The following is a 26,356-nucleotide window of genomic DNA, read 5'->3' as shown; positions in this document are numbered from 1 at the left end:
CCAAGCTGCAGACACCTTTCTTGATTACTGGCTTGAAAAGAATCCTGCTTTCCCTCTGACAGAAGCTTCTCCATGGGGCTAAGAACTCCCCTGGTCTGCACAACCATTTTCCGCTTGGTGACTGTTTCACTGCTGGAGTTACACTTTGCAGCTTCTGTCTTGTATGATGAGTCTAATATGAGTTACAGTCTCCAGACCCTGTCTTACATATCTTGTTGATAAGACCTAAATTCCTCACACAGGTAACATGGCTAAACCATAGGTGGTGAATTGGGAGTTCATTGGTTAATTTGGTTTATGAGGATATTTACAATAGAAATTTAAGTTTGTTTGCCGACAGTGAAAAAACAGACGTTGCTTTGTTTTTTTGTTTTCAAATTGCAATCTCAATTTCTAGCTCCTCTTGTAAAATGAGATAATATAGCAAGACCAGGCAACAATCTACTGGAGCTGAAGATGGCTGTTCCATTTGGTTGGGTTGGATGCACTCTGAAGTTCGCTCCAGTGAACATGGAGGCTGTTAATTCATTCCTGACTCAGTTCACATTCCACCAGTTCCGTCAAGATCCTAATGGTGTCTTTAAAGTACTTAAAACAGTCCAATTCCTAGTGCTGATCTCAGGACACCATTCTGGCCCTCATCAGTGCAGAGGTAAGTATGCTGTGTACTGTTGTGCAGGCCGTGCACTGCACAACTCCAGGACATACCATTCACCTAGCCTACAAAAGAAGTGACTCTCTCTGGAGTATGGCACGTGGCAGCCCAGCTGAGTCCTGGTTCTCTTCTGTAGGGCATGACCCTTCTCCAAGGATCTTATTCTGTCTGTCATGTTTCTTTAGCTACCTCTGCACTTAAGCACCTTAATCTCTACCCCTCCCTACATTTCTACACCCTTTCATTTTGTCCCCACTTAACCTTTGCTCCTCTCTTTATGTCCAGTTAATAGCTCCTAAGATACTTTATGCAGGGGATGGGAAGATGGGGATGGGAATTGGGTGTCTGGTGAAGAATGAAATGGAGAGACTTTTGAGGTCTCTTTTCTCCTGGCACCATGGGGATGCCTCCACAGGATTCATCCAGTTGCAGGTTCTGGGAGTCGGTGTCTCTGGGACACCCAAAAGCTGAAGCACATGCTTCCTAAATAGCGTCCTGATGGGGAAGAAGCCACCGCACTGCAGAGAGGCCGCTGTTGGTTGGTAGGAGAGGAAGTATCCCTCCCTGCTGCAGGTGGAGAGCTCCCTGAGCCTTGGGGCCAAGCAGTACAACCGCTAGGCCTTATTTTATGGAGGACTGCAGCCTTACATTACATCAGGGGTTGGCACAGTCTGGCCTGCAGACCAGATCCATCCTGCCATCTGTTTCTGAGTTGTACTGAAACGCAGCCATGCTCCGTCACTTACACATTGTCTACAGCTGCTTTTGCATGGCAATGGCATGGTGGAGTAGTTGTGGCGGAGACTGTGTGGCCTGCAAAGCCAAAAATATTTACACTTTGCCCCTTTACAGAAAGAGTTTGTGGACCCCTATCTCAGACTGTAGAATCATTAAGGATAGGCGCCCCCAAAGCCCACTTCACTCATGCCACCATGGCCAGTCTCTCCAATCCTCCTCCTTCACACACTTTCACCCACCTTCTTTTCTCTCTCTTCATTATTTTATTTTATTTTATTTTATTTTTGAGACAGAGTCTGGCTCTGTCACCCAGGCTGAAGTGCAGTGGTGTGGTCTCAGCTCACTGCAACCTCCACCTCCTGGGCTCAAGCGATTCTCCTGCCTCAGCCTCCAGAGTAGCTGGGGTTACAGGTGCATGCCACCACGCCTGGCTAATTTTGGTATTTTTAGTAGAGGCGGGGTTTTGCCATGTTGGCCAGCCTGGTCTCAAACTCCTGACCTCAAGTGATCTGCTTGCCTCGACCTCCCAAAGTGCTGGGATTACAGGCCTGACCAACCACACCTGGCCTCTCCCTTCCTTATTCTTGTCTGTCCTGGTCCACGTTACTCCTGTCCTAGCCCTGCCCTCAACCTGCCCAATCTCATCAGGCAGGCCCGGTGCGGGGATCAGGCAGGTGGATGGAGAGGACATGCCTGGCTTGTTTCCCAGGCAGGTCTCAGCAGGAGTGGACGTGCCCTATCCTGGGAGGGGGAGCTGGGCAGGCCATTGCCTAGCTCTGCAGCAACTTCTGTCTTCAGAATTTTTTGCAGAAATGCAAGAGCAGACAATTCAACTGGCTGAAAGTGAGTCTTCACAGAAGGTGGGGAAATCCTGATCCTATGGAGCAAAACTAGAGGCAGCAGCTCTGTGTTTTGGCCAAGGGATTCTCTGCAAAGACGGGAAATGAACATGTTCTAGCAGAGGTCTTAGTTCTGCCTGTTTCTGCCTGATTAGGAATAAAAAAGATTCATATGTTTTTAAACTCTGACTGCTAGGAAACTCAAAAATGTATTTGGTGCCCAACTCTGATGACATTACTCAGCTAGCTACTCAGGGGATTTTCTCCTTGCTTCTCCACCTACTTCTTGGTCTCTATCGTGTGCTGTGTGTTAAGTCTTATTTTATCTGTGATGTACTGTATTTATTCTTTGGAAGCAGACACTGTACACCAATGCTCTCTTTGTTGCCCAGGCTGGAGTGCAGTGTCACAATCTCTGCTCACTGCAACCTCTACTTCCTGTGTTCAAGTGATTCTCCTGCCTCAGCCTCCCGAGTAGCTGGGATTACAGGCATGTGCCACCATGCTGGGCTAATTTCTGTAATTTTAGTAGAGACAGGGTTTCACTGTATTGCTCAGGCTGGTCTTGAACTCCTGGCCTCAAGTGATCCACCCACCTCGGCCTCCTAAAGTGTTGGGATTACAGGCGTGAGCCACCACGCTTTTCTGAGGACCTTCCGCAAGTTATGGAGTGGTGTGAATGGGACGGACAGTGGTCTTGGATAGACAGTGGCTGAGAAAACCAAATTAGACTTTGGTCTGTGTGGAAGGCCCAGAGAAAAGAGGACTACAGAGCAGGCAAGTCTGCAGACACAGAACTTTTGAAGGCTGGGTCCCAGCTTGGATGGCTGGACCCTGGCCTTGCTCCCGGGCTCAGAAGGAGAAGGCAGCAGAGGCCACCAAGGAGCCCAGACTCAGGCTCCTCCTCAGAGTCCAGGCTCAAGAGGTCAGACCCAAGCTTCTGGCCAGTGGCCCCTACTCAGATGCCCAGTTACTCTGCTGGGTCCTTGTGTCTCCTATGGTAATTGAGCAGACAGACAGAAAGACACATCATGAAGTGCTCTGTTCCTGGGTTTCCAGAATTTCCCTGCATTGCAAACCAGTTACTCATCAGGAAACGTGCTCCCTACAAGCCGGGAAGAACTTTCTGGAACTAACTGCAAGTGTTTTTCTTTCAGCCGGTGGCAGTCCTGCCTGCCTCAACCTGCATCCCATGGTTCTGAGTCTTACCCCCGGAGGCTGGGCCTGCAGGATCTCTGCTGCCTCCTCCTCACTCAGACTCAGCTGCAGCCATATGGGGTGAGTGTGGAGGAGCCGGTCCAAGATGCTGAGCCTGTTGGAGAGGCTGTCATAACCTGAGTCCCGGGCACAGGCCTTCACGTCCTCTTCCTCAGAATAGCCATCATCCTTGTGTCTTACCATGCTAGGAGAAAGAGAAGCAGCAGGGTCAGCTGGCGGCGGTACCATTTCCGTAACAAGGAGACCATCCCCACAAGCTCATAGGCCAGGGTTGCTGCCCACATATCCCATCTTGTGATCACCTCCTTAATGATTTTCTCTTCCAGACTGAAAGCTTTCTGAGGGCAGACACAATGTTTTATTTTACCCTATATCTCTAATATTAAAAAGAACACTTTTCCCTGGACAGACCTGACTTTCTATTCCTAACCCCATTTTCAAAAGGTTCTAAGCATCCTAAATGCCATTTATTCAGGCTTTGTCTTCTGGCATAAAACCCTTTTCCTTTTTTTTGAGACGGAGTCTTGTTTTGTTGCCCAGGCTGGAGTGCAGTGGTGCGATCTCGGCTCACTGCAACATCTATCTCCTGGGTTCAAGCCTCTGGGTTCAAGCTTCTCCTGCCTCAGCCTCCTGAGTAGCTGGGATTACAGGTGCCCACCACAATGCCCAGATAGTTTTGTATTTTTAATAGAGATGGACTTTCACCATGTTGGCAAGGTTGTTCTTAAACTCCTGACCTCAGGTGATCTGCCCACCTTGGCCTCCCAAAGTGCTGGGATTACAGGCGTGAGCCACAGCACCTGGCCGGCATAAAGCATTTCTGACTTCGAGGACAGAACCTTAAATGCGAAATAGCATGGATAGTAACCATGAGTTCCCAATGCTCAGTAGCACTTCTCACAAGCACAAGTATGCCCAGTCTAAAGGCAAATGCACTCACACACATTTATTTTGTACCTGAATGATTGGATTGTATTTCTTCTCACAAATCTAAGCCTTTTTATTACTGACATTATTTATGATAAAACTTCACAGTGGAGTGATGCTGTGCTATTTGTAAAATCATGTTGACGTTATTCATGACAGCTACCAAGTGGAAACACCCAAATGTCTGTCAGTTGATGAGTGGATAAAGAAAATGTGGCAGAGATGGTGGCTCATGCCTGTAATCACAGCCCTTTGGGAGGTTGAGGCAAGCAGATCACTTGAGCCCAGGAGTTTGAGGCCAGGCTGCACAACATAGCAAAATCCCATTTCTACTAAAAATACAAAAATCAGCCAGGTGTGGTCATGTGCACCTGTAGTCCCAGCTACTCGGGAGGCTGAGGTGAGAGGATTGCTTGAGCCTGGGAGGTTAAGGCTGCAGTGAATCATGATACCACCACTGTACTCTAGCCTGGGCAACAGGAGTGAGACCCTGTCTCAAAAAAAGAAGAAAAACAAAGTAATCTATCCTTCCAATGGAATATGATCCAGGCACAGAAAGGAATGAAGCGCTGACACAGACCACAACAGGCATAAACTTCAAAAGCCTTATGTTCAGTGTCAGGAGCCAGGCGTGTAAGGTCCATACTGAATGAATAACTCCATTTACATGAAACCCCCAGAAGAGGCAAATCCACAGAGACACAGAGTAGATTGGCGGGTGCCGGAGAATGGGGGAGATACAAGAGGATGGGGAGTGATTGCAAACAGGTACCAGGTTTCTTTCTGGGGTGATGGAGAAGTTCTGGTTTTAGATAGTGATGATAATCGCACAATTTGTGGATGTACTAAAAACCCATGAAAGAATCAATACATGTTAAAAGGATGAATTTTATGGTATGTGAGTTATATCTTACAGACCAGATCATATTGACGTCCTTTTGGTGCCAATACTGGTTCTGTCAGGGAGTGTTTAATTCTTGGTTTACCGATGAGAAGACTGAGGTCTAAGAAGTGACTGAGCTGTCCTGGGTTACAACAGCCTCGAAGCAGCAGAGCTAGAAATCACACATACGCTGCTATTTATCCAACGTTGTGGGTACCAAGTCAGGTCAGGGACACAGGTCAGTCTGTATACATGTAGTGGCTGTTGTGTGCCAAGCCCTTTACCCACATTCTCTCATTTACTCCTCTCGACAGCCCTGAACCACAGACACCATGACCCTGTTTTCCAGAGGACCAGGAGAGGCTCGGCTCAGGTCAGGGTCTCACTCAAGGTCAAGCCTCTGGTCAGAGGGAAGGGCTGACATTCCCATCCAAGGCAGCTTTGCTCTGGGGTCTCTCACCCTTTACCAAACCCAGAACTGACACTTTCCCTGGCTCTCGAGGAGCAGGTCAACAAGCCTTGTCCTGGGGCAGCCAAGGGACACCAGACCTGACCATTCGTGTCCAAACAAGCAGGTTTAGCTTGGGGTCTATATGGTCTTCAAACCTCTAAACCCAAAGGAACTCAACTACGTGACATAGACAATGTCTTAGCACTGAGAAGGATGGATAATGAAACTGAATGTAAGATGAGAGTTACCAAAAGGAAATTAAAGAAAGGGTACGGGTGCAGTGGCTCAAGCCTGTAATCCCAGCACTTTGGGAGGCTGAGGCAGGTGGATCACAAGGTCAAGAGATCGAGACCATCCTGGTCAACATGGTGAAACCCCGTCTCTACTAAAAATACAAAAAATTAGCTGGGCATGGTGGTGCCTGCCTGTAGTCCCCGCTACTCAGGAGGTTGAGGCAGAAGAATTGCCTGAACCCAGGAGGTGGAGGTTGCAGTGAGCCGAGATCGCGCCATTGCACTCCAGCCTGGGTGACAAGAGTGAAACTCCGTCTCAAAAAAAAAAAAAAAAAAAAGAAAGGAAGTATGATATTTCCACATGGACAACTCTACTCCTAAAAAGTGGGACTGAATTTAGAAGAAGCCAACCTATGCTGATCATTTTTGGGTGTTGAAGACTCAATAATACCCAGTGTTGGCATGTGGACTGGGCAGAGACCATGTTCTAACTTCTCCCCATCACCTTCGTGACTTTCTGAAGGTCTAAGGAATGTCACTCATTCATTCAATATTCATCTTTTCATTTCTTCTCAAATATGTGAAAGCTTTCCTCAACTTCTGCTACAAGTTTCCAGGTAGAAGACTCTGTGCCAAAAGAATAGTTTCTCCTTCTGCAAATGCCAAAAGGCCCTGCAGGGATTGTGAAGCGAATATCTGCAGTTAACGAAACATACTTTTCAAAGTGAAGCTGGTGTTAAAATTCCTTTCACAGAAGGTAAAAGAGCCAGCTTTAGACAAGTGATTCTCAACCCTCGCTGCTGATAAAAATCACCTAAAAAAGCCAGGCACCATGGTTAATGCTTGTAATCCCAGCACTTTGGGAGGCCAAGGCAGACAGATCACCTGAGACCAGGAGTTCGAGACCAGCCTGGCCAACATGGTGAAACCCTGTCTCTACTAAAATACAGAAAGTAGCCAGGCATGGTGGCAGGCACCTGTGGTTCCAGCTACTCAAGAGGCTGGGGTGGGAGACTCACTTGAACTTGGGAGGCAGAGGTTGCAGTGAGTGGAGATCATGCTGCTGCCCTCCAGCCTGGGACACAGAGCAAGACCCTGTCTCAAAGCAAAAAAAAAAAAAAAAAAAAAATGCCAGGTGCAGTGTCTCATGCCTGTAATCCCAACGCTTTGGGAGGCCGGGGTGGGGATCACCAAAGGTCAGGAGTTCAAGACCAGCCTGGCCAACATGATGAAACCCCGTCTCCACTAAAAATACCAAAATTAGCTGGGCGTGGTGGCGCATGCCTGTAGTCCCAGCTACTCGGGAGGCTGAGGCAGGAGAATCGCTTGAACTTGGGAGGTGGAGGTTGCAGTGAGCCGAGATTGTGCCACTGCACTCCAGCCTGGGCAAAAGAGCAAGACTCCATCTCCAAAAAAAAAAAAAAAAAAAACTTCCCAGGGGATCCCAATGTGCAGCCAAGTTTACAACCACTGCTTTGGATCAGTGCTTGTCAAGCTTGAGAGCCTGTGTGAAAGTCACTTGCAGTTTGTTGAGCCACAGATTCCTGGTTTCAGACTCGGAGCTTCTGCAGGTGTGGGGTGAGCCAGAGACATCACGTTTCTAACAAGTTCTCAGGGACACCGATACTGCCAACCTGAGGACAACACTGCGAGGAGCACTGGCCTGAGATCCTGTTTGCATGCAGGAAAATGTGCATATTAACTCAGATCCAATTAGGGGTTTGCTTTTGTTTTGTTAGGGGCTGGGGGCGGGGGATGGGCAGCATGCCACTAAAAGAATTCTTGGCGCCTAAAGAAATATTTTATCACTGCCATCTCAGGTTGGCCGTGTTTTGCCAAGACCAAATTGGATGGTGTGGAACATGACAATCGTGACGCTCATGTGTGCTGAAAGTAAACATGTTGACATATCTTCCTGCTCTAGAAGGGCAACTCCTGTGACTCCTCAGTGGTTTCAAGGAACTGAAAAGCCTTTGTTCTGACAAGTGACCTCAGCCTAAAAACCAGGGCCCAGACAGGAAGGTGGTGAATAAGATTCATGGGACCTCATAAAGGAACAACCATAAATTATCCCTTGCCTTTGCAAATGACTAGGCTAACTCCTTCGTTCAGCCAGCTACTTGGGGTTTATATCGTATTATTACAGGACAAATTGGCTTTTAGCAGGAAAAACCTTCAGGAAAGAACTAATGCAGAACATTGAGCATGTAGGGGATGCTACTGGTGCCCCACTTAGAGCCTGTCCCCTAGGGCAGGCACCCGTGCCCCAGCTGCTGCGAGTGTTGGCTTCGGAAAGCTCACAGCTGCCCCTCTTCTCCTGGAAATGCCCAGGAAGCCACATCCTCTCCCTGAGAGCAGACCCACTGCCAATGACATACTGATATGTACTTTCTACATACGTGAGATGGAGAAGAGTGGCCTTCTAGCCTGAGGTGCGACAACTCTGGGGGGATATTCATGCTGCTGAGCTCCCTATGGGACGAGGCTGAGCCCACGTCTTTGCCTTTCTTCCTCCCTGTCCCATCCTGGATCCCTTACTCCTTGGCAGGCTGCTCCTGAATCACTTGCACAAGAAGCCCTGAATCAGGCTCTCCTTCCAGGTAACTCAACCTACGATAGAACTTGATTAGATTAAGAGAAACAAATCCTTTCTAAGAAAGGTGTCTGCATGCAAACAGTAGGGAAGGCAGTGAATAGAGGTTCACAAAACACAAACCACTGCGATATAATCTAGGAGATTCCGATAAAAATACGGTCATCATGGAATGGCCACAGTGCCAAGCTCAGGGCAGGAAGCATGAGGTCCCTCTTCTAGCCCAGCCGGGCATGTGACACCTTGCTCAGGTCCCTTTCTGAGCCTCGTCTTTTTATCTGAAAATAGTAAATAATAATACCTTCACCACCAGGTAGTAATCAATGCAAGCAAGAATTGGGAGTGGATGCTCAAATCAGAAGGTGAAAGACTTAGGAACAGGATGATCATAGTCTTAAAATACCACCTCACAGATCACTTAATGACTTAGAAAACGAAAAGTTACCCTGGCAATGGAGGAAACTGGTGTTTTTTTTTGACTTGAGACAGAGTTTTGCTCTTGTTACCCAGGCTGGAGAGCAATGGCATGATCTCGGCTCACCACAACCTCTGCCTCCTGGGTTCAGGCAATTCTCCTGCTTCAGCCTCCTGAGTAGCTGGGATTACAGGCACGCACCACCATGCCCAGCTAATTTTTTGTATTTTTAGTAGAGACGGGGTTTCACCATGTTGACCAAGACGGTCTTGATCTCTTGACCTCGTGATCCACCCGCCTCGGCCTCCCAAAGTGCTGGGATGGGTTTTTTTTTTTTTGTTTTTTTTTTGAGACGGAGTCTCACTCTGTCACCAGGCTGGAGTGCAGTGGCATGATCTGGGCTCACTGCAATCTCTGCATCCCTGGTTCAAGTGATTCCCCTGCCTCAGCCTCCTGAGTAGCTGCGATTACAGGTATGTATCACGCCTGCCTAATTTTGTATTTTTAGTAGTGACAGGGTTTCTACATGTTGGTCAGGCTGGTCTTGAATTCTCGACCTCAGGCGATCTGCCCGCCTCGGCCTCCCAAAGTGCTGGGATTACAGGCATGAGCCACCACGCCCGGCAGATGCCATCTTAACCAAGTGATCTGTGTTAACCCCTCCAAATATGACATCATGTGCCCCCGACGTGAGGCTTCGAGAAAGCTACCATGTCACCCCCAGATATAATTAACCTGAATGTATACAGGAGAAAACAATCAGAAAAATCCAAATTCAGTGACTTTCTGCAAAACCAATGGCCAAAACTTCAAAAATGTCAATGGCATGAATTTTAATAGGCTGTAGGATTAATACAGGTTCAAGGTGAATAAAGAGATGTGATAACTACATGGAGTGCATGACATTGAACTTATATGGCATCCGTATAAAAAGATCTACGAAGGACAATTTCACCTGTAATCCCAGCAATTTGGGAGGCCAAGGTGAACGGATCGCTTGAGCTTAGGGGTTTGAGACCAGCTGCGGCAACAGGGTAAAAACTGGTTTCTACAAAATATACAGGAAAGAATTGCACACGGTGGAGAGCACCTCTGGTTCCAGCCATTTGAGAGGCTGAGGTGGGAGGCTTGAGTTTGGGAGGTGGAGGTTGTAGTGAGCTGAGATGGGGCCACTGCACTGCAGCCTGGGTAACAGAGTGAGACCCTGTCTCAAAAAAAAAAAAAAAGTTAGCTGGGCACAGTGGTGTGTGCCTACAGTCCCAGCTACAGCTACTTGGGAGGCTAAGACAGGAGAACTGCTTGAACCCGAGAGGTGGAGGTTACAGTGAGCCAAGATCACACCATTGCACTCCAGCCTGGGTGACAGAGCAAGACCTTATCTCAAAAACAAAATAAAATAAAATAAAAAAAGGAGAAATTCCTAAGCTTGATAATTTTATTATGCTTATATAGGAAAAATGCTCTTCTTAGCACATGCATACTGAAAAATTTAAGGGTAAAGTGCCAAAACGTTTGAAAGTATCAAATGGTCAGCTCCCCCTAAAAAGAACAAAAAATAGGGAGATAAAGCAGATGTAGCAGAATTTCAACACAGTGAATGGGGTGAACAGTGCTATCTTTGTAACTTTTCCATAATGTTTGAAATTTCTCAAAATAAGAGGTTGGAGGAGAAGTAATAATATCTACCATCTCCCTGAGTTTTTATGACTCTAAAAGTCATTTATTTGTTCAGCCACGACCACTGGTGTCTAGAGCTGCTATCATGGGGAGATAAAACTTAGGGACAGATACAGTGACTCACGTGTGAGTACACTGGGCAAACCAGAGACTGCCCTGCAAAGTATAAGGTGCCTCTAGGGGCAGAGAACACTCACCCAGAAGTCATAGCCTCCACCTATCCCAGTTCCAACCAAAGCTGGGCCTCATGGCTCTGAAGCAGATGGGTGGGTATTCTACCCTTTGGAAGGGCAGGGTTCTCCAGCACCTGTTCTGCTCTCCTGACGAACAGGTCAAGGCTCTTTGGAGTATGGGATGAGAGAGGCCTTTCCACTGGGCTGGATTTCCTCCCTTCGATGGCCCAGTGTAAGCCGCCTGAGCTGGTGGAAGAATCAGTGGTTGCAGAGAGCTCATTCTGAGTAGGACAAGCAGGTAGACAAGGCTGAGTTTTACTAACATTGCCAGAATCAGATTCACCTCAGAGAAACCATCGACACAGAGCACAGCTTCCAAACGATGGATGCCTTTTCTTGTCCTAATTCAGAATTCCAGAAGATAGTACCGTCTACCAACACAGCCCCTAATGACCAGCCCTAGCAACTGCGATCTAGACAAAGTGTGTTATGAAGCCTCCCTTGTACTTACCTGTATATCACCCGCGCCCCCACTTCCATCCCCAACCATTCATCTGAAGTGTATGCTTTGCCCTTGCAGATGAGAGACAATTAGTAAGGCAAAAATACACAGAAATTTGATGTGAGATCGTTTCTGTGGGAAAAAGTACTGGCAGAGTATGTACAGTCAACAGCTATTCTAGACGAGTATAAGAATCCGTGTTTGGCTGTTAAATAGCAGAAAGAAAGGTCAAGGCAAAACGCCAAATTTACTGTCAACCAAGGTGCCTGTCCATTGGGGTAGGGGTGCCAGCTCGTGTGTGGTGCTCTGTGTGGCTCTGCCCTCAGTGGTAGGACATGAGAATAAAGAAGTCAAACAAAACGCTCCCTAAACCTCCTCTATGTGTGTAAAACCATACGCTCACTAAGCTGAGCAATTAGATTTTTGTTTTTTTTCAGATGGAGTCTCACTCTATCACCCAGGCTGGAGTGCAGTGTCTCGATCTTGGCTCACTGCAACCTCTGCCTATTGGGTTCAAGCGATTCTCCTGCCTCAGCCTCCCGAGTAGCTGGGATTATAGGCACCCGCCATCACACCCAGCTAATTTTTGTATTTTTAGTAGACACGGGGTTTCACCATGTTGGTCAGGCTGGTCTCAAACTCCTGAGCTCATGATCCATCCGTCTCGGCCTCCCAAGGTGCTGGTGCTACAGGTGTGAGCCACTGTGCCCGGCCTAGATTTTTTTTTCTTTTTGAGATGGAGTCTGGCTCTGTCACCCAGGCTGGAGTGCAACAATGTAATCTCTGCTCACTGCAACCTCCTCCTCTTGGGTTCAAGTGATTCTTCTGCCTCAGTGTCCCAAGTAGCTGGGATTACAGGTGTATGCCACCACACCTGGCTAATTTTTGTATTTTTTAGTAGAGATGAGGTTTTGACATGTTGGCCAGGCTGGTCTCGAACTCCTGACCTCAGGCGATCCACCTGTCTTGGCCTCCCAAAGTGCTGGGATTACAGGAATGAGCCACCACATCTGGCTTAGATTTAAAAATAAAATAAAATTATGGGCTGGGCGAGGTGTCTCACATCTGTAATCCCAGCACTTTGGAGGCCAAGGCGGGCAGATCACCTGAGGTCAGGAGTTCAAGATCAGCCTGGCCAACATGGTGAAACCCCATCTCTACTAAAAAAATACAAAAATTAGCTGGGTGTGGTGGTGTGTGCCTGTAATCCCAGCTACTTGGGAGGCTGAGGCAGGAGAATTGCTTGAACCCAGGAGTTGGAGTTTGCAGTGAGTGGAAATTGCACCACTGCACTCCAGCTGGGCGAAAGAGCGAGACTCTATCTCAAAAATAAAATAAAATAAAATAAAAAACAGCCTGGTGCAGTGGCCCATACTTATAATCCCAGGATTTTGGGAGACAGAGGGAGGTAGACTGCTTGAGCCTAGGAGGTCGAGGCTGCAGACAGCTGTGATTACTCCACTACAATCCAGTCTGGGCAACAGAGTGAGACCCTGTCTCAATAAATAAATAAAATTAAAATTAAAATAATTCAAGACAATCACTTTTATCTGGGACATACATCCAAGTTGCCTTGCATAGTGCTCCTGAGAAACTGGATTTTTTAAATGGACAATTTAATGTCATCTGTATTTTTTAAAAGATGTGCCTCATTTTTTTTAAGAACAAAAGAGATTTCAAGTAAATACTTAAAATATACCATGAATTTTCCACCAGCCTGGCCAACATGTCAAAGCCCCATCTCTACTAAAAGTACAAAAATTAGCTGGACACGGTGGTGCGCTTCCACAGTCCTAGCTACTCGGGAGGCTGAAACATGAGAAAGACTTGAACCCTGGAGGTGGAAGTTGCAATGAGCCGAGATCATGCCACTGCACTCCAGCTTGGGTGACAGAAGGAGACTGTGTCTCAAAAAAAAAAAAAAGAATTTTTCAGTCAACAGCAGATGTTAGATCATAATTCACCTAAAAAGGGATTCGTTTGGTTAATTAACAATACCTGAAAACCCCTCATAGAATGAATGGCAAATCCTCTATGGAAACAAATGAGGTGCCTGTGGTCCCTAAGTCAAGTGATGCTTTCCTAAGGGACGGTCCATGGTTCTCCAGCTCCCTTCCATGTGTCTGTGCGAGCAGCTGTGTCTCAGCACAGTCACTCTCACGTCTGCCTTGAACTGGAACCATTTGTGGTCTACCCTTACATTTTATCAAGGCACTCTGTTTTGCTTCTACTTACATGAGTCATCTGGAGACACTAGGATGACTGGGTCAGCAGGGTTAGCTGGAGGAAGAATTGTCACAGCTTCTCAAAAGCGGCTTGGCTTTTGGCTTTTATCTGAGTTCCCCAAACCCTGGCCCTAGGCACGACCTTCTCTCCCACGTCAGGCTTCACAAGGTATGGAGAACTCTCCTCTGGGAAGGGCGACACCTGCTTGCTTTGCCAGCTTTCCCAGGCCAATCCTGGTGGAATCCACAAGGACTGCCCCAGAGGGACTGGGAGGACTGAGCGTCAGTCTCCTCCCACGTCTCTCCTTGCAAGGGCTCACCTTTCTGGCCAGGCACTTCCTGAAACAGTCTTTAAGAAAAATTCCTGGCTTTCCTTGAAGCCTGAGGGCTGGTTCCCTGAAGGTTCCTGGGGGTCTCATAGACTTTCATGAAAACAGTTTCTCCTTGTTTACCTGGTACATGCTTAGTGAGTGGCTACAGAATAAAGACAATGCTTTCAATATCAACAGGGTGATAAGTTCTTATCAATAAAACAAAAACAACAACAAAAGCAGAGCCCAGATTCCATATTAATAGCTTTTGCCTCTGACTAAATTCTGGCTTAAGATTCTTTACACTGCTTATCTCCCAAACAGAAAACAAAATAAAGCTCTATTGCTGAAAAAGTGGAGATTAATTTTTGATGTTTAAATTTTTAATTTTTAGAAAATAGTTATTCAGCTACTCAGGAGGCTGAGGCAGGAGAATTGCCTGAACCCAGGAGGCGGAGGTTGCGGTGAGCCGAGATCGCGCCATTGCACTCCAGCCTGGGTAGCAAGAGTGAAACTCTGTCTCAAAAAAAAAAAAAAATACTTTTTTAGAGATGGGGGTCTTGCTGTGTTTCCCAGGCTGTTCTCAAACTCCTGGCCTCAAAGGTCCCCCTGCCTCAGCCTCAGTTTCCTGAGTAGTTGGGGCTACAGGCTCAAGCCACCATGCCTGGCCCAATTTTCACATTTTGTAACATCTCAGTGTTAGAAACTGACAACATTTTCCCAAAAGTGATGGACATATCAGGGTAATCCATAAAGGCATGGTTTTAATTTTAATGGTCATCGCTTATTTTAATAGTTACATGTACTCAGTGTGTTTCCCAATGATGGTGGAGATACTGACACTGAATTTGCTTTTTTTTTTTTGAGACAGTCTGTCACCCAGGCTGGAGTTCAGTGGTGCGATCTCGGCTCACTGCAACCTCCACCTCCCATGTTCAAGCAATTCTCCCGCCTCAGCCTCCTGAGTAGTTGGGACTTCAGTTGTGCACAACCATGCCTGGCTAATTTTTGTATTTTTAGTACAGATGAGGTTTTGCCATGTTGACCAGGCTAGCCTCAAACTCCTGACCTCAGGTGATACACCCACCTCAGCCTCCCAAAGTGCTGGGAATACAGGTGTAAGCCACCATATGGGGCTGAATTTGCTTTTTCCTTTTTTTTTTTTTTTTTTGAGATAGTCTCACTCTGTTGCTCAGGGATGGAATGCAGTGGTAACACAATCTCACCTTACTGCAACCTCTGCCTCCCAGGTAGCTGGGATTACAGGTATGCGCCACCATGCCCAGCTAATATTTGTATTTTTAGTAGAGATGGGGTTTTGTCATGTTAGCCAGGCTGGTCTCGAACTTCTGGCTTCAAGCGATACTCCCACCTCGGCCTCTCAAAGTGCAAGGATTCCAGGTGTGAACACCCCCCACCCACCGCCGCCCCGCTCAGTCTGGGAAGATCATCTTGTAGATGCATCTACGTGCCATTGCTCAGCTTCCTCCTTACTGAGTTCAAGCTACTTGGAATGTCTCCTGCCATATCTGGCTCCTACCTACCTATCTGTCAAACTGAGTTCAAATCCTCATCCTTTAACTTCTTCAGCTGCAAGTAACCTGTGGCCCATCACATTCCTTCCTTAATTGTCCCCTCACCTCCAGGGCACCTACCCCATTCCACTCTTAGTCAGACTTCTCTCCCTTACTAGCTTGGCCTCATCCCCAGGCCCTATTCAGGCCTAGCCCTGGGCAGGCGTTAATAAAATGTTTGCTTTCGGCGTGACCAGGGGCCTGAGGAGGAAGTGATCTGCAGACTGCAAGGTTTACGGAAGAGGAGGAGCTCAGTGCGCAGGGAGAAATGTTCTTAGGGCACTGGGCCTCTCCAGTAGTTTCTTTCTGGGGCCCCCTAACAAATAGTATCACTGCTCAGCTCCAGCCTCAGGAGACAAAGCGTTCTTGTTTCTGTGCTTATCAGGAAATGGGCAGCAAAAATCACCACAGCTACCAAGAGCTCCCTGGCCTTTGGCCATCTCTGGGGCAGGAAAAGGAGGCAGCTCCAATCCTTTCAGAAAACAAATCCTTCCTTATCGCTCATGAATTTCTCCCATGGATGCTCCTTCTAAGCTCAAGTTAACTAGCAAGGGGTGGACTTGGAGTGGGTTTGTTTATAAAAGTCAGTGATGTTCCCGCGGTCTACAGAGTGGAAGAAAAGACGACAAGAAAGGGAAGAAGGGAAGTCAGTGATGAGTTTTAGTTTCAAATTACAACAGCTCCATGCCCACTAGTACCAGACCAGTGCTCCCTCCAAGGTCTCCAAACACACAAAGGCTTTTACTCCAGCAGTGGGAATGAGATGTAGGATTCCAACAAAAGCGGTCTGCTCAGTGCAGGAGAGAGTAGAGGACAGGCAGCACTGGCAGGAAAGAGCTCTCGGATGGAGGCAGGTGCATTGCACGAGGTATGAAGAAACCCGAGTGGAAGCCCCGTGCACACAGCCTGGGTTTCTGCATTCAGTCATCGATCTATCTGGAATCAAAGCCACCCATCTCTTGCCATGTGAGTGCACCGAAATCACAATGATATTTCTGGTAAGGCATGTCAGTTTCAATGGAATCAACCCTAATTCTAGTCTTCCTCAGCCTCCTAATCGTCAATGGTTGGGTGGAACGAGGACTCGAAGTCAGACCTGAATCAGAGCCTCAGCGTTCCCCCTTCATCACTGTGAGGCCTGCACCCATCACCACGCACCACTGAGCCTCAGTTTTCCTGTGTCTAAAAATGGACTCTTGTTGAAAAAAGGAACGTGTTAGCAAAACAAACCTGGAAAGAACTTCTGATTCTCAGTGCCTGGAATGTCTTTGAAAGTATGAGTAATGGTTCTGCTCAGTGGGAGTTTCCAGGATGACTTCTTACTGTCTCTGATTTTTGGATAGTCACAGAAAGAAAGCAAGGCAAGTTGTTTCCATTCTAGGGCTGACAAATACGGTTGTATAAACACAACTCTGGAGCTTGTCCGGGCATCATTTCATGTAACCTGAGAGAAAGCAAAACCCCAAAGCTACTAGAGGCTGGCTCCCAGCGGGGCCTGGAAGTGGGAGAGTTCTCCAACTACCACTGGTGTCTAGGCTCAGTCTGGACTTTGGTTGTTTCAGATGAAAAAAAGAAAACAAAAGCCACTTCTCTTGATATTTTTGTGTTAAAATTTCCATGTGTATCATGCTCCTCCAGGAGCCTCCCTTTTGCTGCGTGCCAGACTAAAACCTTTTTACAGGCTGTTGCCTTAACCAGCTGCAATGGCAAGAAAGGCACACCCTGGAATGTGCCACTGTTGGAGGGCCCAGGCTTCTAGCTACAAGAGGCCAGTGCAGGGGTCGTCTTATGAATCAAGGATGAGACAGAAGTTGGAGTCTTGTGCCAGCCATGGTTCTGCTCTTGGAGCAGTAGATTCTGACCATGTATCAAAAGGAACACAAATATACACTCCAAATGCCAAACCATGGCCAAGATGCCTGGCTAGGTGGGAGACGAGGCCAGGGCTTAGTGGCACTGGGAGAAGAGAGGTGAGGGTCTGGGGTCAACAACTTCTGGAAAAATATTAGTGCCAGAGGCCTGTTAAGAAGAGAGACAGGGCCGGGCGCGGTGGCTCACGCCTGTAATCCCAGCACTTTGGGAGGCCGAGGCGGGTGGATCATGAGGTCAACAGATCGAGACCATCCTGGTCAACATGGTGAAACCCCGTCTCTACTAAAAATACAAAAAATTAGCTGGGCATGGTGGTGCGTGCCTGTAGTCCCAGCTACTCAGGAGGCTGAGGCAGGAGAATTGCCTGAACCCAGGAGGCGGAGGTTGCGGTGAGCCGAGATCACGCCATTGCACTCCAGCCTGGGTAACAAGAGCGAAACTACGTCTCAAAAAAAAAAAAAAAAAAGAAGAGAGGCAGAAAATAACAGCCCAAAAGGAGGATATCTATCAATTAAAAATCTCTGGCACAAGGACCAATTCCAATTTTTGTTACACACACACACACACACACACACACACACACACACAGAGCAAACAAAAAATTCCCAGAAAAGCTTCAACTTCAAAAATACCTAAAAGTTGATGCCCAGTGATTTCTTAACACCTTCAGACATGAAAATATTTCTTTAGAATTTTGAAATTCAGAACTTGAGTCTAGTTAAAGGTAAAAAAAAGGATAGAATTTTGAAATAGAATGAAACATGTCTCTGTAATATTCTATTAGTCTGGGGAAGAAGGGAAGTCTCAATCCATTCTGGACACATCAGGAGCCTGGCCTGGCTAACCCAGTTCACAGCATGGAAATAGTCAAGCAGAAGAAACCTTCACCCACCACCCAGTGTGGGGAAAATGGTGGGCAGAGAGGCCTGGGGAAATGGATTGTCTTGAAAGTACTCCTGTATATTTAGCCAAGTTTTAAGGGATATCAGAGACCATTCAGTTTATCTCCTTATTTGAGATCAAAATGCTAGAAATTGATCGAACTGGTCCTAGGTCCAGTTTTCCAACTTGTGCAGTTCCCCTGGAGCAAGCAAGTTCATATTTAATTCCTTAAGGCCTTCTGTGTCCCATTAAACTCAAAAAGGAAAACGAATCACTAGTATTATTTGGGGTTACAGATGTTATTCCTCAGTGGCAAAGGGCTGCTGCTTTTTGAGGGCGGAGGCCCGACTTCCTCAAAAAAGATGTGTAAGAGCATGTCGCAGGAGGGCTATTCTGAAAAACTTTTAAGGCCTTTGGTAATTTTTATGTCTATCAGCTGAGGCCCAGCAGAAGAGGACACAGAAATGGGAACAAAAGCGCATGTCTGCCTCTGGGGAGACACTGCCATTTTCAGGAGGGAAGAAAAAGTGGTGGCTGTTTTGCCTAGGAGCTTCCTCTGGCTGACTCTCCAGCTAGAGATGAAAAGGCCAGATACAGAGTCAATGCTGGCAGAGGCTTTCATTTGTTCCTGTAAAAATAAGAAAGAGGAACAAAGAACCTGTTGTCTTGGTTGCCCTTGGAGCCGAAAACAGGCAGGAGAAGGAGCCAGGCGGGCTCCAGTCTTGGTCCTGATGCCCTTCGAGCCCGGGGCATGCACTCTGCTTTTCGGAAAGGCAAGCGTTCCATGGATTGGCAGTATTTAATTGCTTTGGGTTACAGTGGTGTTATCCCCTAGCGTGACTCATTCTTGGATGAATTCTAACTGAACAGATATTTTATGGCAGAACCAACTGCCAATACAGCAGCAGTGGAAAGCCTACAGAGGACAAAATACGCCCAACTCTAGAGTATGCTGCTGGTGACGGTGTGTGACCGAGGTTTACTACAGAGAGATAAGCCAGCCACTGCACTGGAAGGTGCTACCTGTCAACAAAAACAGAATCAATTTCTAGGAAACTGCACTTCAGGATGATCAAAAACACCCTTGTAAGTCAGTGAAAAGTCACGCACGTGCTGCCATTTGAATGGATTGTAATGCAAAAGCATTGAATTAAATCAGCCAACCCAACAGTCAAAAATGGTTCCATCTTGGAGTGGGGCGGGGCGGGGTCAGGGTGCTGTTTATTATTATTTTCAGCATTGTGCTTTTTCCACCCTGTACATGTTTTACTTTTGGTTATCAAAGAAAGCAATCTTAAATGTCCCTCTTAAAAACCTTCCCAAACATAGCAGATATCAACAATCAAGGCAGACTGAGCAGCTCTTTAGGCCATTTTTGATCTGGAAGCCATTCTTACACTTCTCACTCATTCATGAATGAAACTGAGGTACCTCTGACCTAGAGTTACCTGCTTCCTACCTGAGGTTCTCCAGACATCTGGTGTCCTCCTCTGTTCATCTGACAAATTCTTCTATTATGTCCCATTTCATTACATGATACTCACTTGTTTACAATTTTTTCCTTCCTTAGGTTGTGTAAATCTTCAGGCTCCACTGTCTTGGTGTTTTAGTAAATAGGATCCACTGAATAAAAACTTTTTTCTTTTTTAAAATTCTTTTTCTAAGATGGAGCCTTGCTCTGTCACTCAGGCTGGAGTGCAGTGGTGCGATCTCGGCTCGCTGCAACCTCTACTCACTGCAACCTCCACCTCCTGGGTTCAAGTAATTCTCCTCCCTCAGCCTCCTGAGTAGCTGGGATTCCAGGCGCGTGCCACCACGCCCAGCTAATTTTTGTGTTTTTAGTAGAGACGGAGTTTTGCCATGTTGGCCAGGCTGGTCTCAAACTCCTGATCTCATGATCCACCCTCCTTGGTCTCCCACAGTGCTGGGATTACAGGCGTGAGCCACCTGGCCCGACTTAAATATTTTCTTTAATTTGAGTTTAATTGTTGCTGCATTGGTAATAGTGTAGCAAAGAGTTGGTCAACTCTCATAGAATTCATTGAAAGCATGTTCAGGACCCCCCCGGTTGAGTTGAAATATGGAAATATTCTAGGGGGTTGGGGGTAAATTGATCAAAATAATCATAGCTGAGAATTCTCGGTGACATGGCTTGAAAACATCTCACCATAAACCTGTTACTGCTGCACAGCCTGCCCTGTGGCCATTCGTTACAGATCTATGAGCAAAGCCACTGAGGCGTGATGTGTTTATGCTGTGGACATTCATCTACTGTATTCTTATTTGTGCAATTTTGCTAAGTTATGTTGTACTTCAGTGGAAAATTATTTAAAAAGCAGCACTAAGTAAGGGTGGGTCTGGTTCAAATGGGCACAGAGCCCCAACGTGGCCACAACTGTCCCCTTGAGACTTAAGGAAGTGGAACTCTGGGCATCCTTTCCCCAGGCTGTGGCCACCCTCCTTCCCTTCTCATCTTCGGTTCTCACCGCTGGGCAAGTGAAGAAGCAAACACTTGTACAAGGGAGGAGCCATCTGGGGCTCCTGTGGTTTTGATGTCAATGCTGTCACACAGCCACTGGGAAGCTCAGAGCTTTCCAGAAGAGGCCAAAGGTGATGACCAGCTGCTACATTGCCGCATTGAGAAGAGCTGGCCAAGGAATTTTGAATTTCCTGTGTCATGTCTGGTTCTGTGGTGGGGCAGGAGGAGTGAAGACATGGGACCACAGGCAACCCACAGCAATCAACCTGTGCTAGGGGGCACCAGCAAGGTGGCAGCAGGAGTGATGGCTACAGGAGAGTGGAAGAAGGGACAAGGAAGCCACCGCCCTCATTGACCTGCTCCAGTCAGGATCCCAGGGATTCTGCACAGGCAGCCTGAGCCCAGACAATAGCTTGAGAGGTGGTTCTGTGGATCCCTCTGTTCCACCTGAGGACAAAGTGATCGTTTTTTTTTTGAGATGGAGTTTCACTCTTATTACCCAGGCTGGAGTACAATGGTGCGATCTCGGCTCACTGCAACCTCCGCCTCCCAGGTTCAAGTGATTCTCCTGCCTCAGCCTCCAGAATAGCTGGGACTACAGGTGCATGCCACCAAAGCCTGGCTAATTTTTGTATTTTTAGTAGAAACAGGGTTTCACCATTTAGCCGGAATGGTCTCTAACTCCTGACCTCGTGATCAGCCCACCTCACCCTCCCAAAGTGCTGAGATTACAGGCGTGAGCCATGGTGCCCGGCTGAACAAAGTGATCTTTAGATATTTGTCTCAGCCCAGAGGGGATGGGTTCACATGATGATGAGAGTGGAACCTACCCCTGGCCTGGTGGGCCTACCCAAAAGAGACCCGCTTCCCCTAAGTGAAAATGGACTGTAGAACCAGGCGGGAGGGAGAGGGGAGTGAAACGCCTTATGTTCCTGTACTCTCCATCTTTGGAGGTATGCAGTGGGAAGAGAAGAAGCAGGAAACCGCCTTGGGAAAGAGCAGAGATCAGGAGCAAGAAGCCCTCAGTCTCGCCTCTGGCTTACCGGCTTCTGTTTGGTAGATTAGCAGAGGCACAGAGGGAGATTTAATCAGCTCCCACTCTAATGGCCAAATATTAAAATAGCTCATGGTAGAACTGGTGGAGGAGGCATGAATGGAGACTGGAGGAAGGGCCTCTGCCCTATTTCTTTGCTAGGGAGGAAGCCTAGGTCCTGTCATATATTTTCAACTTTTTATTTTTTAAATTTTTATTTATTTATTTTTTGAGATGGAGTTTTGCTCTTGTTACCCAGGCTGGAGTGCAATGGCGCGATCTCGGCTCACCGCAACCTCCGTCTCCTGGGTTCAGGCAATTCTCCTGCCTCAGCCTCCCGAGTAGCTGGGATTACAGGCTTGCACTACCATGCCCAGCTAATTTTTTATATTTTTAGTAGAGACGGGGTTTCACCATGTTGACCAGGATGGTCTCGATCTCTTGACCTCGTGATCCACCCGCCTCGGCCTCCCAAAGTGCTGGGATTACAGGCTTGAGCCACTGTGCCCGGCCAACTTTTTATTATTTTATGCACTGGTTGGTGGCCCCCTGCAAGAGGTCTCTGATGCACGAATACTTCAGAATCACTGAGGGGCTTGGCACCATTCCTTTATCCATTCAACAAATACTTAGCGAGTGCATTCTCTATGCCAGATACTGTCCCTGGCCTGCAATCCCAGGGTGAAGGACAGATCCAACGCTGCTCTCACAGAGCTACCTTCTAGAGGTGGGAGGCAGAAAATGCAGACAGGCCAGGTGTGGTGCTGTACGCCTGTGATCCTAACTCTTTGGGAGGTTGAGGTGGGCAGCTTGCTTCAGCTCAGGAGTATCCTGGGCAACATGCTGAAACATCTCTATTAAAATACCAAAAACTAGCCGGATGTGGTGGCATATGCCTGTAATCCCAGCTACTCAGGAGGCTGAGGCACAAGAATTGCTTGAACCGGTGAGGTGGAGGTTGCAGTGAGCTGATGTCATGCCACCACTCCTGCCCTCCAGCCTGGGTGATGCAGCAAGACTCTGTTTCAAAAGCAAAAAACAAAAAAATGCACAGATAAGCAAGTGAGTGAAGAAACATTAAGCCAGGTGAGGAGGCAGAAGAAAAGGAGGGCTGAAGGGTGAATGCTTCCTCAGGGAAAGATGTTCCAGGCAGAAGGAACAGCAGCTACAAAGGCCTGGAGGCAGGAGCCACGTTGGTAAAGAAGTCAGTGGGACGGGAGCTGAGTGGTAGGGAGAGCCTGCTAGAGAAGAGATGGCGGTGGTGTCAGATCTGGTAAGGTCTTGAAGGCCATGGCAATAATTTCGGTTTTAGGTCAGGCACGGTGGCTCACACCTATAATCCCAGCACTTTGGGAAGCCGAGGTGGGTAGATCACCTAGGTCAGGAGTCCGAGACCAGCCTAGCCAACATGGTGAAACCCTATCTCTACTCAAAATACAAAATTAGCCGGGCGTGGTGGCGCATGCCTGTAATCCCAGCTATTCGAGAGGCTCAGGCAGGAGAATCACTTGAACCCTGGAGGCGGAGGTTATAGTGAGCTGAGACTGTGCCACTACACTCCAGCCTGGGTGACAGAGGGAGGCTCCATCTTTAACAATAATAATAATAATAATTTTGGTTTTAGATGCAAAATTATCAAAAGGCTTTGAACAAAGGAAACATGTGTCTTGGACTTAGCTTAACTAAAAGGTTCACTATGCTGCTTGACTAATAGCCTGGAGAAAGTGGAGCTAGTAGAAGCAGAGGCACCAGGCAGGCGGCTGCAGCAGTGTTAGTGATAGGTGGTCCCATCCTGGATCGATTTAAAGGTAGAGGCCAGGCGCGGTGGCTCATACCTGTAATCCCAGTACTTTGGGAGGCTGACAGGTGGATCACTTGAGGCTAGGAGTTTGAGAGCAGACTGGCAAACATGGTGAAACATCATCTCTACTAAAATTACAAAAATGAGCCAGGAATTTTGGCACATGCCTGTAATCCCAGCTATGTCAGGAGGCTGAAGCACAAGAATCGCTTGAACCGGGGAGGCAGAGGTTGCAGGAAGCTGAGGTCATGTCACTACTGCACTCCGGCTCTGGGCAACAGAGCGAAACTCTGTCTCAAAGGAAAAATAAAAGGTAGAGCTGCCTGGATTTGGAGATGGATGGGAGGGGGCAGTTATGAGAGGAATAGAGGCATCATGGATGACTGCAAGGCCCACGAAGCTAGAGGCATGGTGACTGCGACAGGAAGACCCAGGAAGGAGTGCGCCTGTGACAGAGCCCTGCCTGAGTGGGCAGTGGGTTACACACCTCTGGACTGAAAGAGGAGATCAGCCAAGGGATTATAAATTGTGAATAACCGATGTATAGATGGTATCAGAGCCACAAGACTGGGTAGGATTACCTAAGAAATTACTCCAAAGACCTCCTTTTAAAACTACACATGGTGTGTCAATTACCATGTGTCAGGCAGTGTGCTGAGTCCTTGACAGCTATTCACTCATTTAATCTTCCTGAAAACCCTATGAGGCAGCTCTGTTATTATCCCCATTTTAATGATGAGAACACTGAGGTACAGATTTTTTTGAAGTACAAAGTTAGTGAAAGAGTGAAAAGGAGTGGCTGGGCCAGTGCAGTGGCTCACATCTGTATGTAATCCCAGCACTTCGGGAGGTTGGGGTGGGAGGATCACTTGTGGTCCCAGGGCAGCAGCAGGACCGCTGAGTGGGTCCCAGGGAAGTGTGGGCTCCCAGTAGCCAAGCCAAGCAAGAATCCCAAAAAGGAGGGCAGACGGACCATGCAGACGGCACTGACGAGAGACTGGCTGAGAGGTGGGTCCTCGCCTCCGGGCGGAAAACGGTGACATTTTCATTTTCCCTAGCCTCATTCTGAATGACCTTCCTTCCATTTTGACTATAAGAAACAAACCACAGTAGTACCCTCAAGGCCTGTGACTTTGTCACCCATGGAAACCACAGAGGTTTTCACCATCGTCACAGCTGTTACAGAGATCGTGTCACTTATGCTTATCTGTCATGTGTAAAAAAGAAGCACGTATGCCATGAAAGCTCACACTGAAAGCTCACGCTGAAACACTGATCACTGGATTTCAGTACAGTTGTTTTCCCCATGACATCCTATATGTCTTATTTTATGCATTTAACATATTACTCAGAGAAGGAGTCCACGGCACAAGAAAAAGTTCAAGATCCGGGTGAGCTCAGTATTAACCACAAAAGAGCAACTAAACGCCGACACGGCTAGAGTCATAGTGATTCTAACCTAGGGGACTAGTGTGGTGCTTCATCTGGTATTCCGTCAACTAAGGAACCATAGCCATTTCGTGGTGGCCATGGTGGGGTAGGTGACTCCCTATCCCAGCTCACACTCAGAGTACGAAGCTGCAAAGGAAGCTGACTGCGGAGCGTTCCTACAGCCGTCGGATGTGCAGAGCCAAGGGCCCAGGGGTGCTCCCTGCTTCTCTCTGCAGGGGTTTGGCTGAAAGCAACTCTGCTACCTACTTGTCTGCTTTCCTCTTCCTTCCTCTGCCCTTTGGCTGCTCTGTGCCAGGCTGAATTGTGGCCACAGCTATGCTTTTCCTTGATTTTGGAAATAACCGAATGGGCCCTCCTGACAGCTGCATTGAACAAAATGGAGAAATTAAAAGCAAAATCACTACTTCTAAAAAATCAGCAAGAGACTCCAGCACAGAAGCCAAAACCCTGTAGCTTTTCCCTACAGCACAGTTTTCACATGGGTCAAATGCGGGCTCTAGTGAGCTTTCTTCTTAGGGGCGTTAGGAAGATTCGGTAAGTTAGTCGCTCTAAACCACTTAGAATAGTGGTTGACCGTGGCCAACACGACCTATACTGTTGAACGACAACTCGACAACTCGCCTTGCTTTTTCCTCTTTCTTTTCTGTTAAAAAAAAATCCAAGTAAAATGCCTCTGCAAATTTATAAATTCATGAATTAAGCAACATAGCATTCAAAGTGACATTCATCCGGGGAAAAGGCTATCGGGAACTGCTTATGGGTATTCTTACATCTGAAAAGGAAAAGATGGAAGGAAGTACTAAAGATTAAGCAAGCTCCCGGCTCTCACTCTAATCTCCACAGTCAGGAAACAAGATCTCGACGGCCCCTCACGTGTCCGGACAGTCCTTCTCACGCCCCTAAAATCCCCGGTGCTTATACTCAGGGGAGAGGTTTCCACTACTCTGTGTCTGGGTGTCTGTCGTCTGCAGAGCTTGGGGTTGATCTCACAGAGCTGCCTTTCCTGGCTGTGGGAGAAGTCAGTGCTGCCAAAGCTCACGTTATGCTATTGTTATCAACCTAGACTCCCAATTAAATTTTAGCTCAACAAGGCACGGGACAAAGAAAAATCCCCCGGCTAAAGATCCACGATGTTTGAAACTGCTCTGGAGATGAGGCAGAGAGTCACTACCTGAAAATCGTTGTTCATTTGTCTAGTTTACGGGGAAAAAATAACGAATTGAAGACTGTCACATGAAAGGTAAGAGGAATCATAGAATGCTGGGTACGCTACAAGGGGCAGGGGGACCATGTGGTTCATCCTCATCGTTTTGTAGAGAAGGAAAGGGAAGGGAAGGCACAGAGATTTAAGGGGGAATGCTGTTCCCCGAGAGACATCGGGTGTCAAAGTACCACCTTCCAGCTGCCAAGTGCCTCGCTGGGA

At 47.5% G+C, this 26,356-nt stretch overlaps 1 protein-coding gene and 1 long non-coding RNA gene across 10 annotated transcripts in view; one reads left to right on the top strand and one right to left on the bottom strand.

Annotated features, from left to right (window-relative positions):
• Positions 1-26,356, bottom strand: part of RIN2 (Ras and Rab interactor 2) — a 252,358-nt gene that overhangs the window by 44,475 nt on the left and 181,527 nt on the right. For all 9 annotated transcript variants that reach the window (XM_078371480.1, XM_054255260.2, XM_002747482.8 and 6 more), the window contains one exon: positions 3,442-3,634. In XM_078371480.1, coding sequence (XP_078227606.1) covers positions 3,442-3,634 — 193 coding nt within the window. The remainder of the gene's footprint in view (positions 1-3,441; positions 3,635-26,356) is intronic.
• LOC108591655 (uncharacterized) overlaps positions 25,880-26,356 on the top strand; it is a 49,302-nt gene continuing 48,825 nt past the window's right edge. The window contains exon 1 of the long non-coding RNA XR_001911452.5: positions 25,880-26,173. This is a non-coding gene — a long non-coding RNA (uncharacterized LOC108591655). The remainder of the gene's footprint in view (positions 26,174-26,356) is intronic.

This window comes from Callithrix jacchus, chromosome 5 (assembly GCF_049354715.1).
Source record: "Callithrix jacchus isolate 240 chromosome 5, calJac240_pri, whole genome shotgun sequence".
Classification (NCBI taxonomy): Eukaryota; Metazoa; Chordata; class Mammalia; order Primates; family Cebidae; genus Callithrix; species Callithrix jacchus.
The sequence above is the reverse complement of the archived record's forward strand: the minus strand, read 5'-3'. Positions and strand labels throughout refer to the sequence as shown.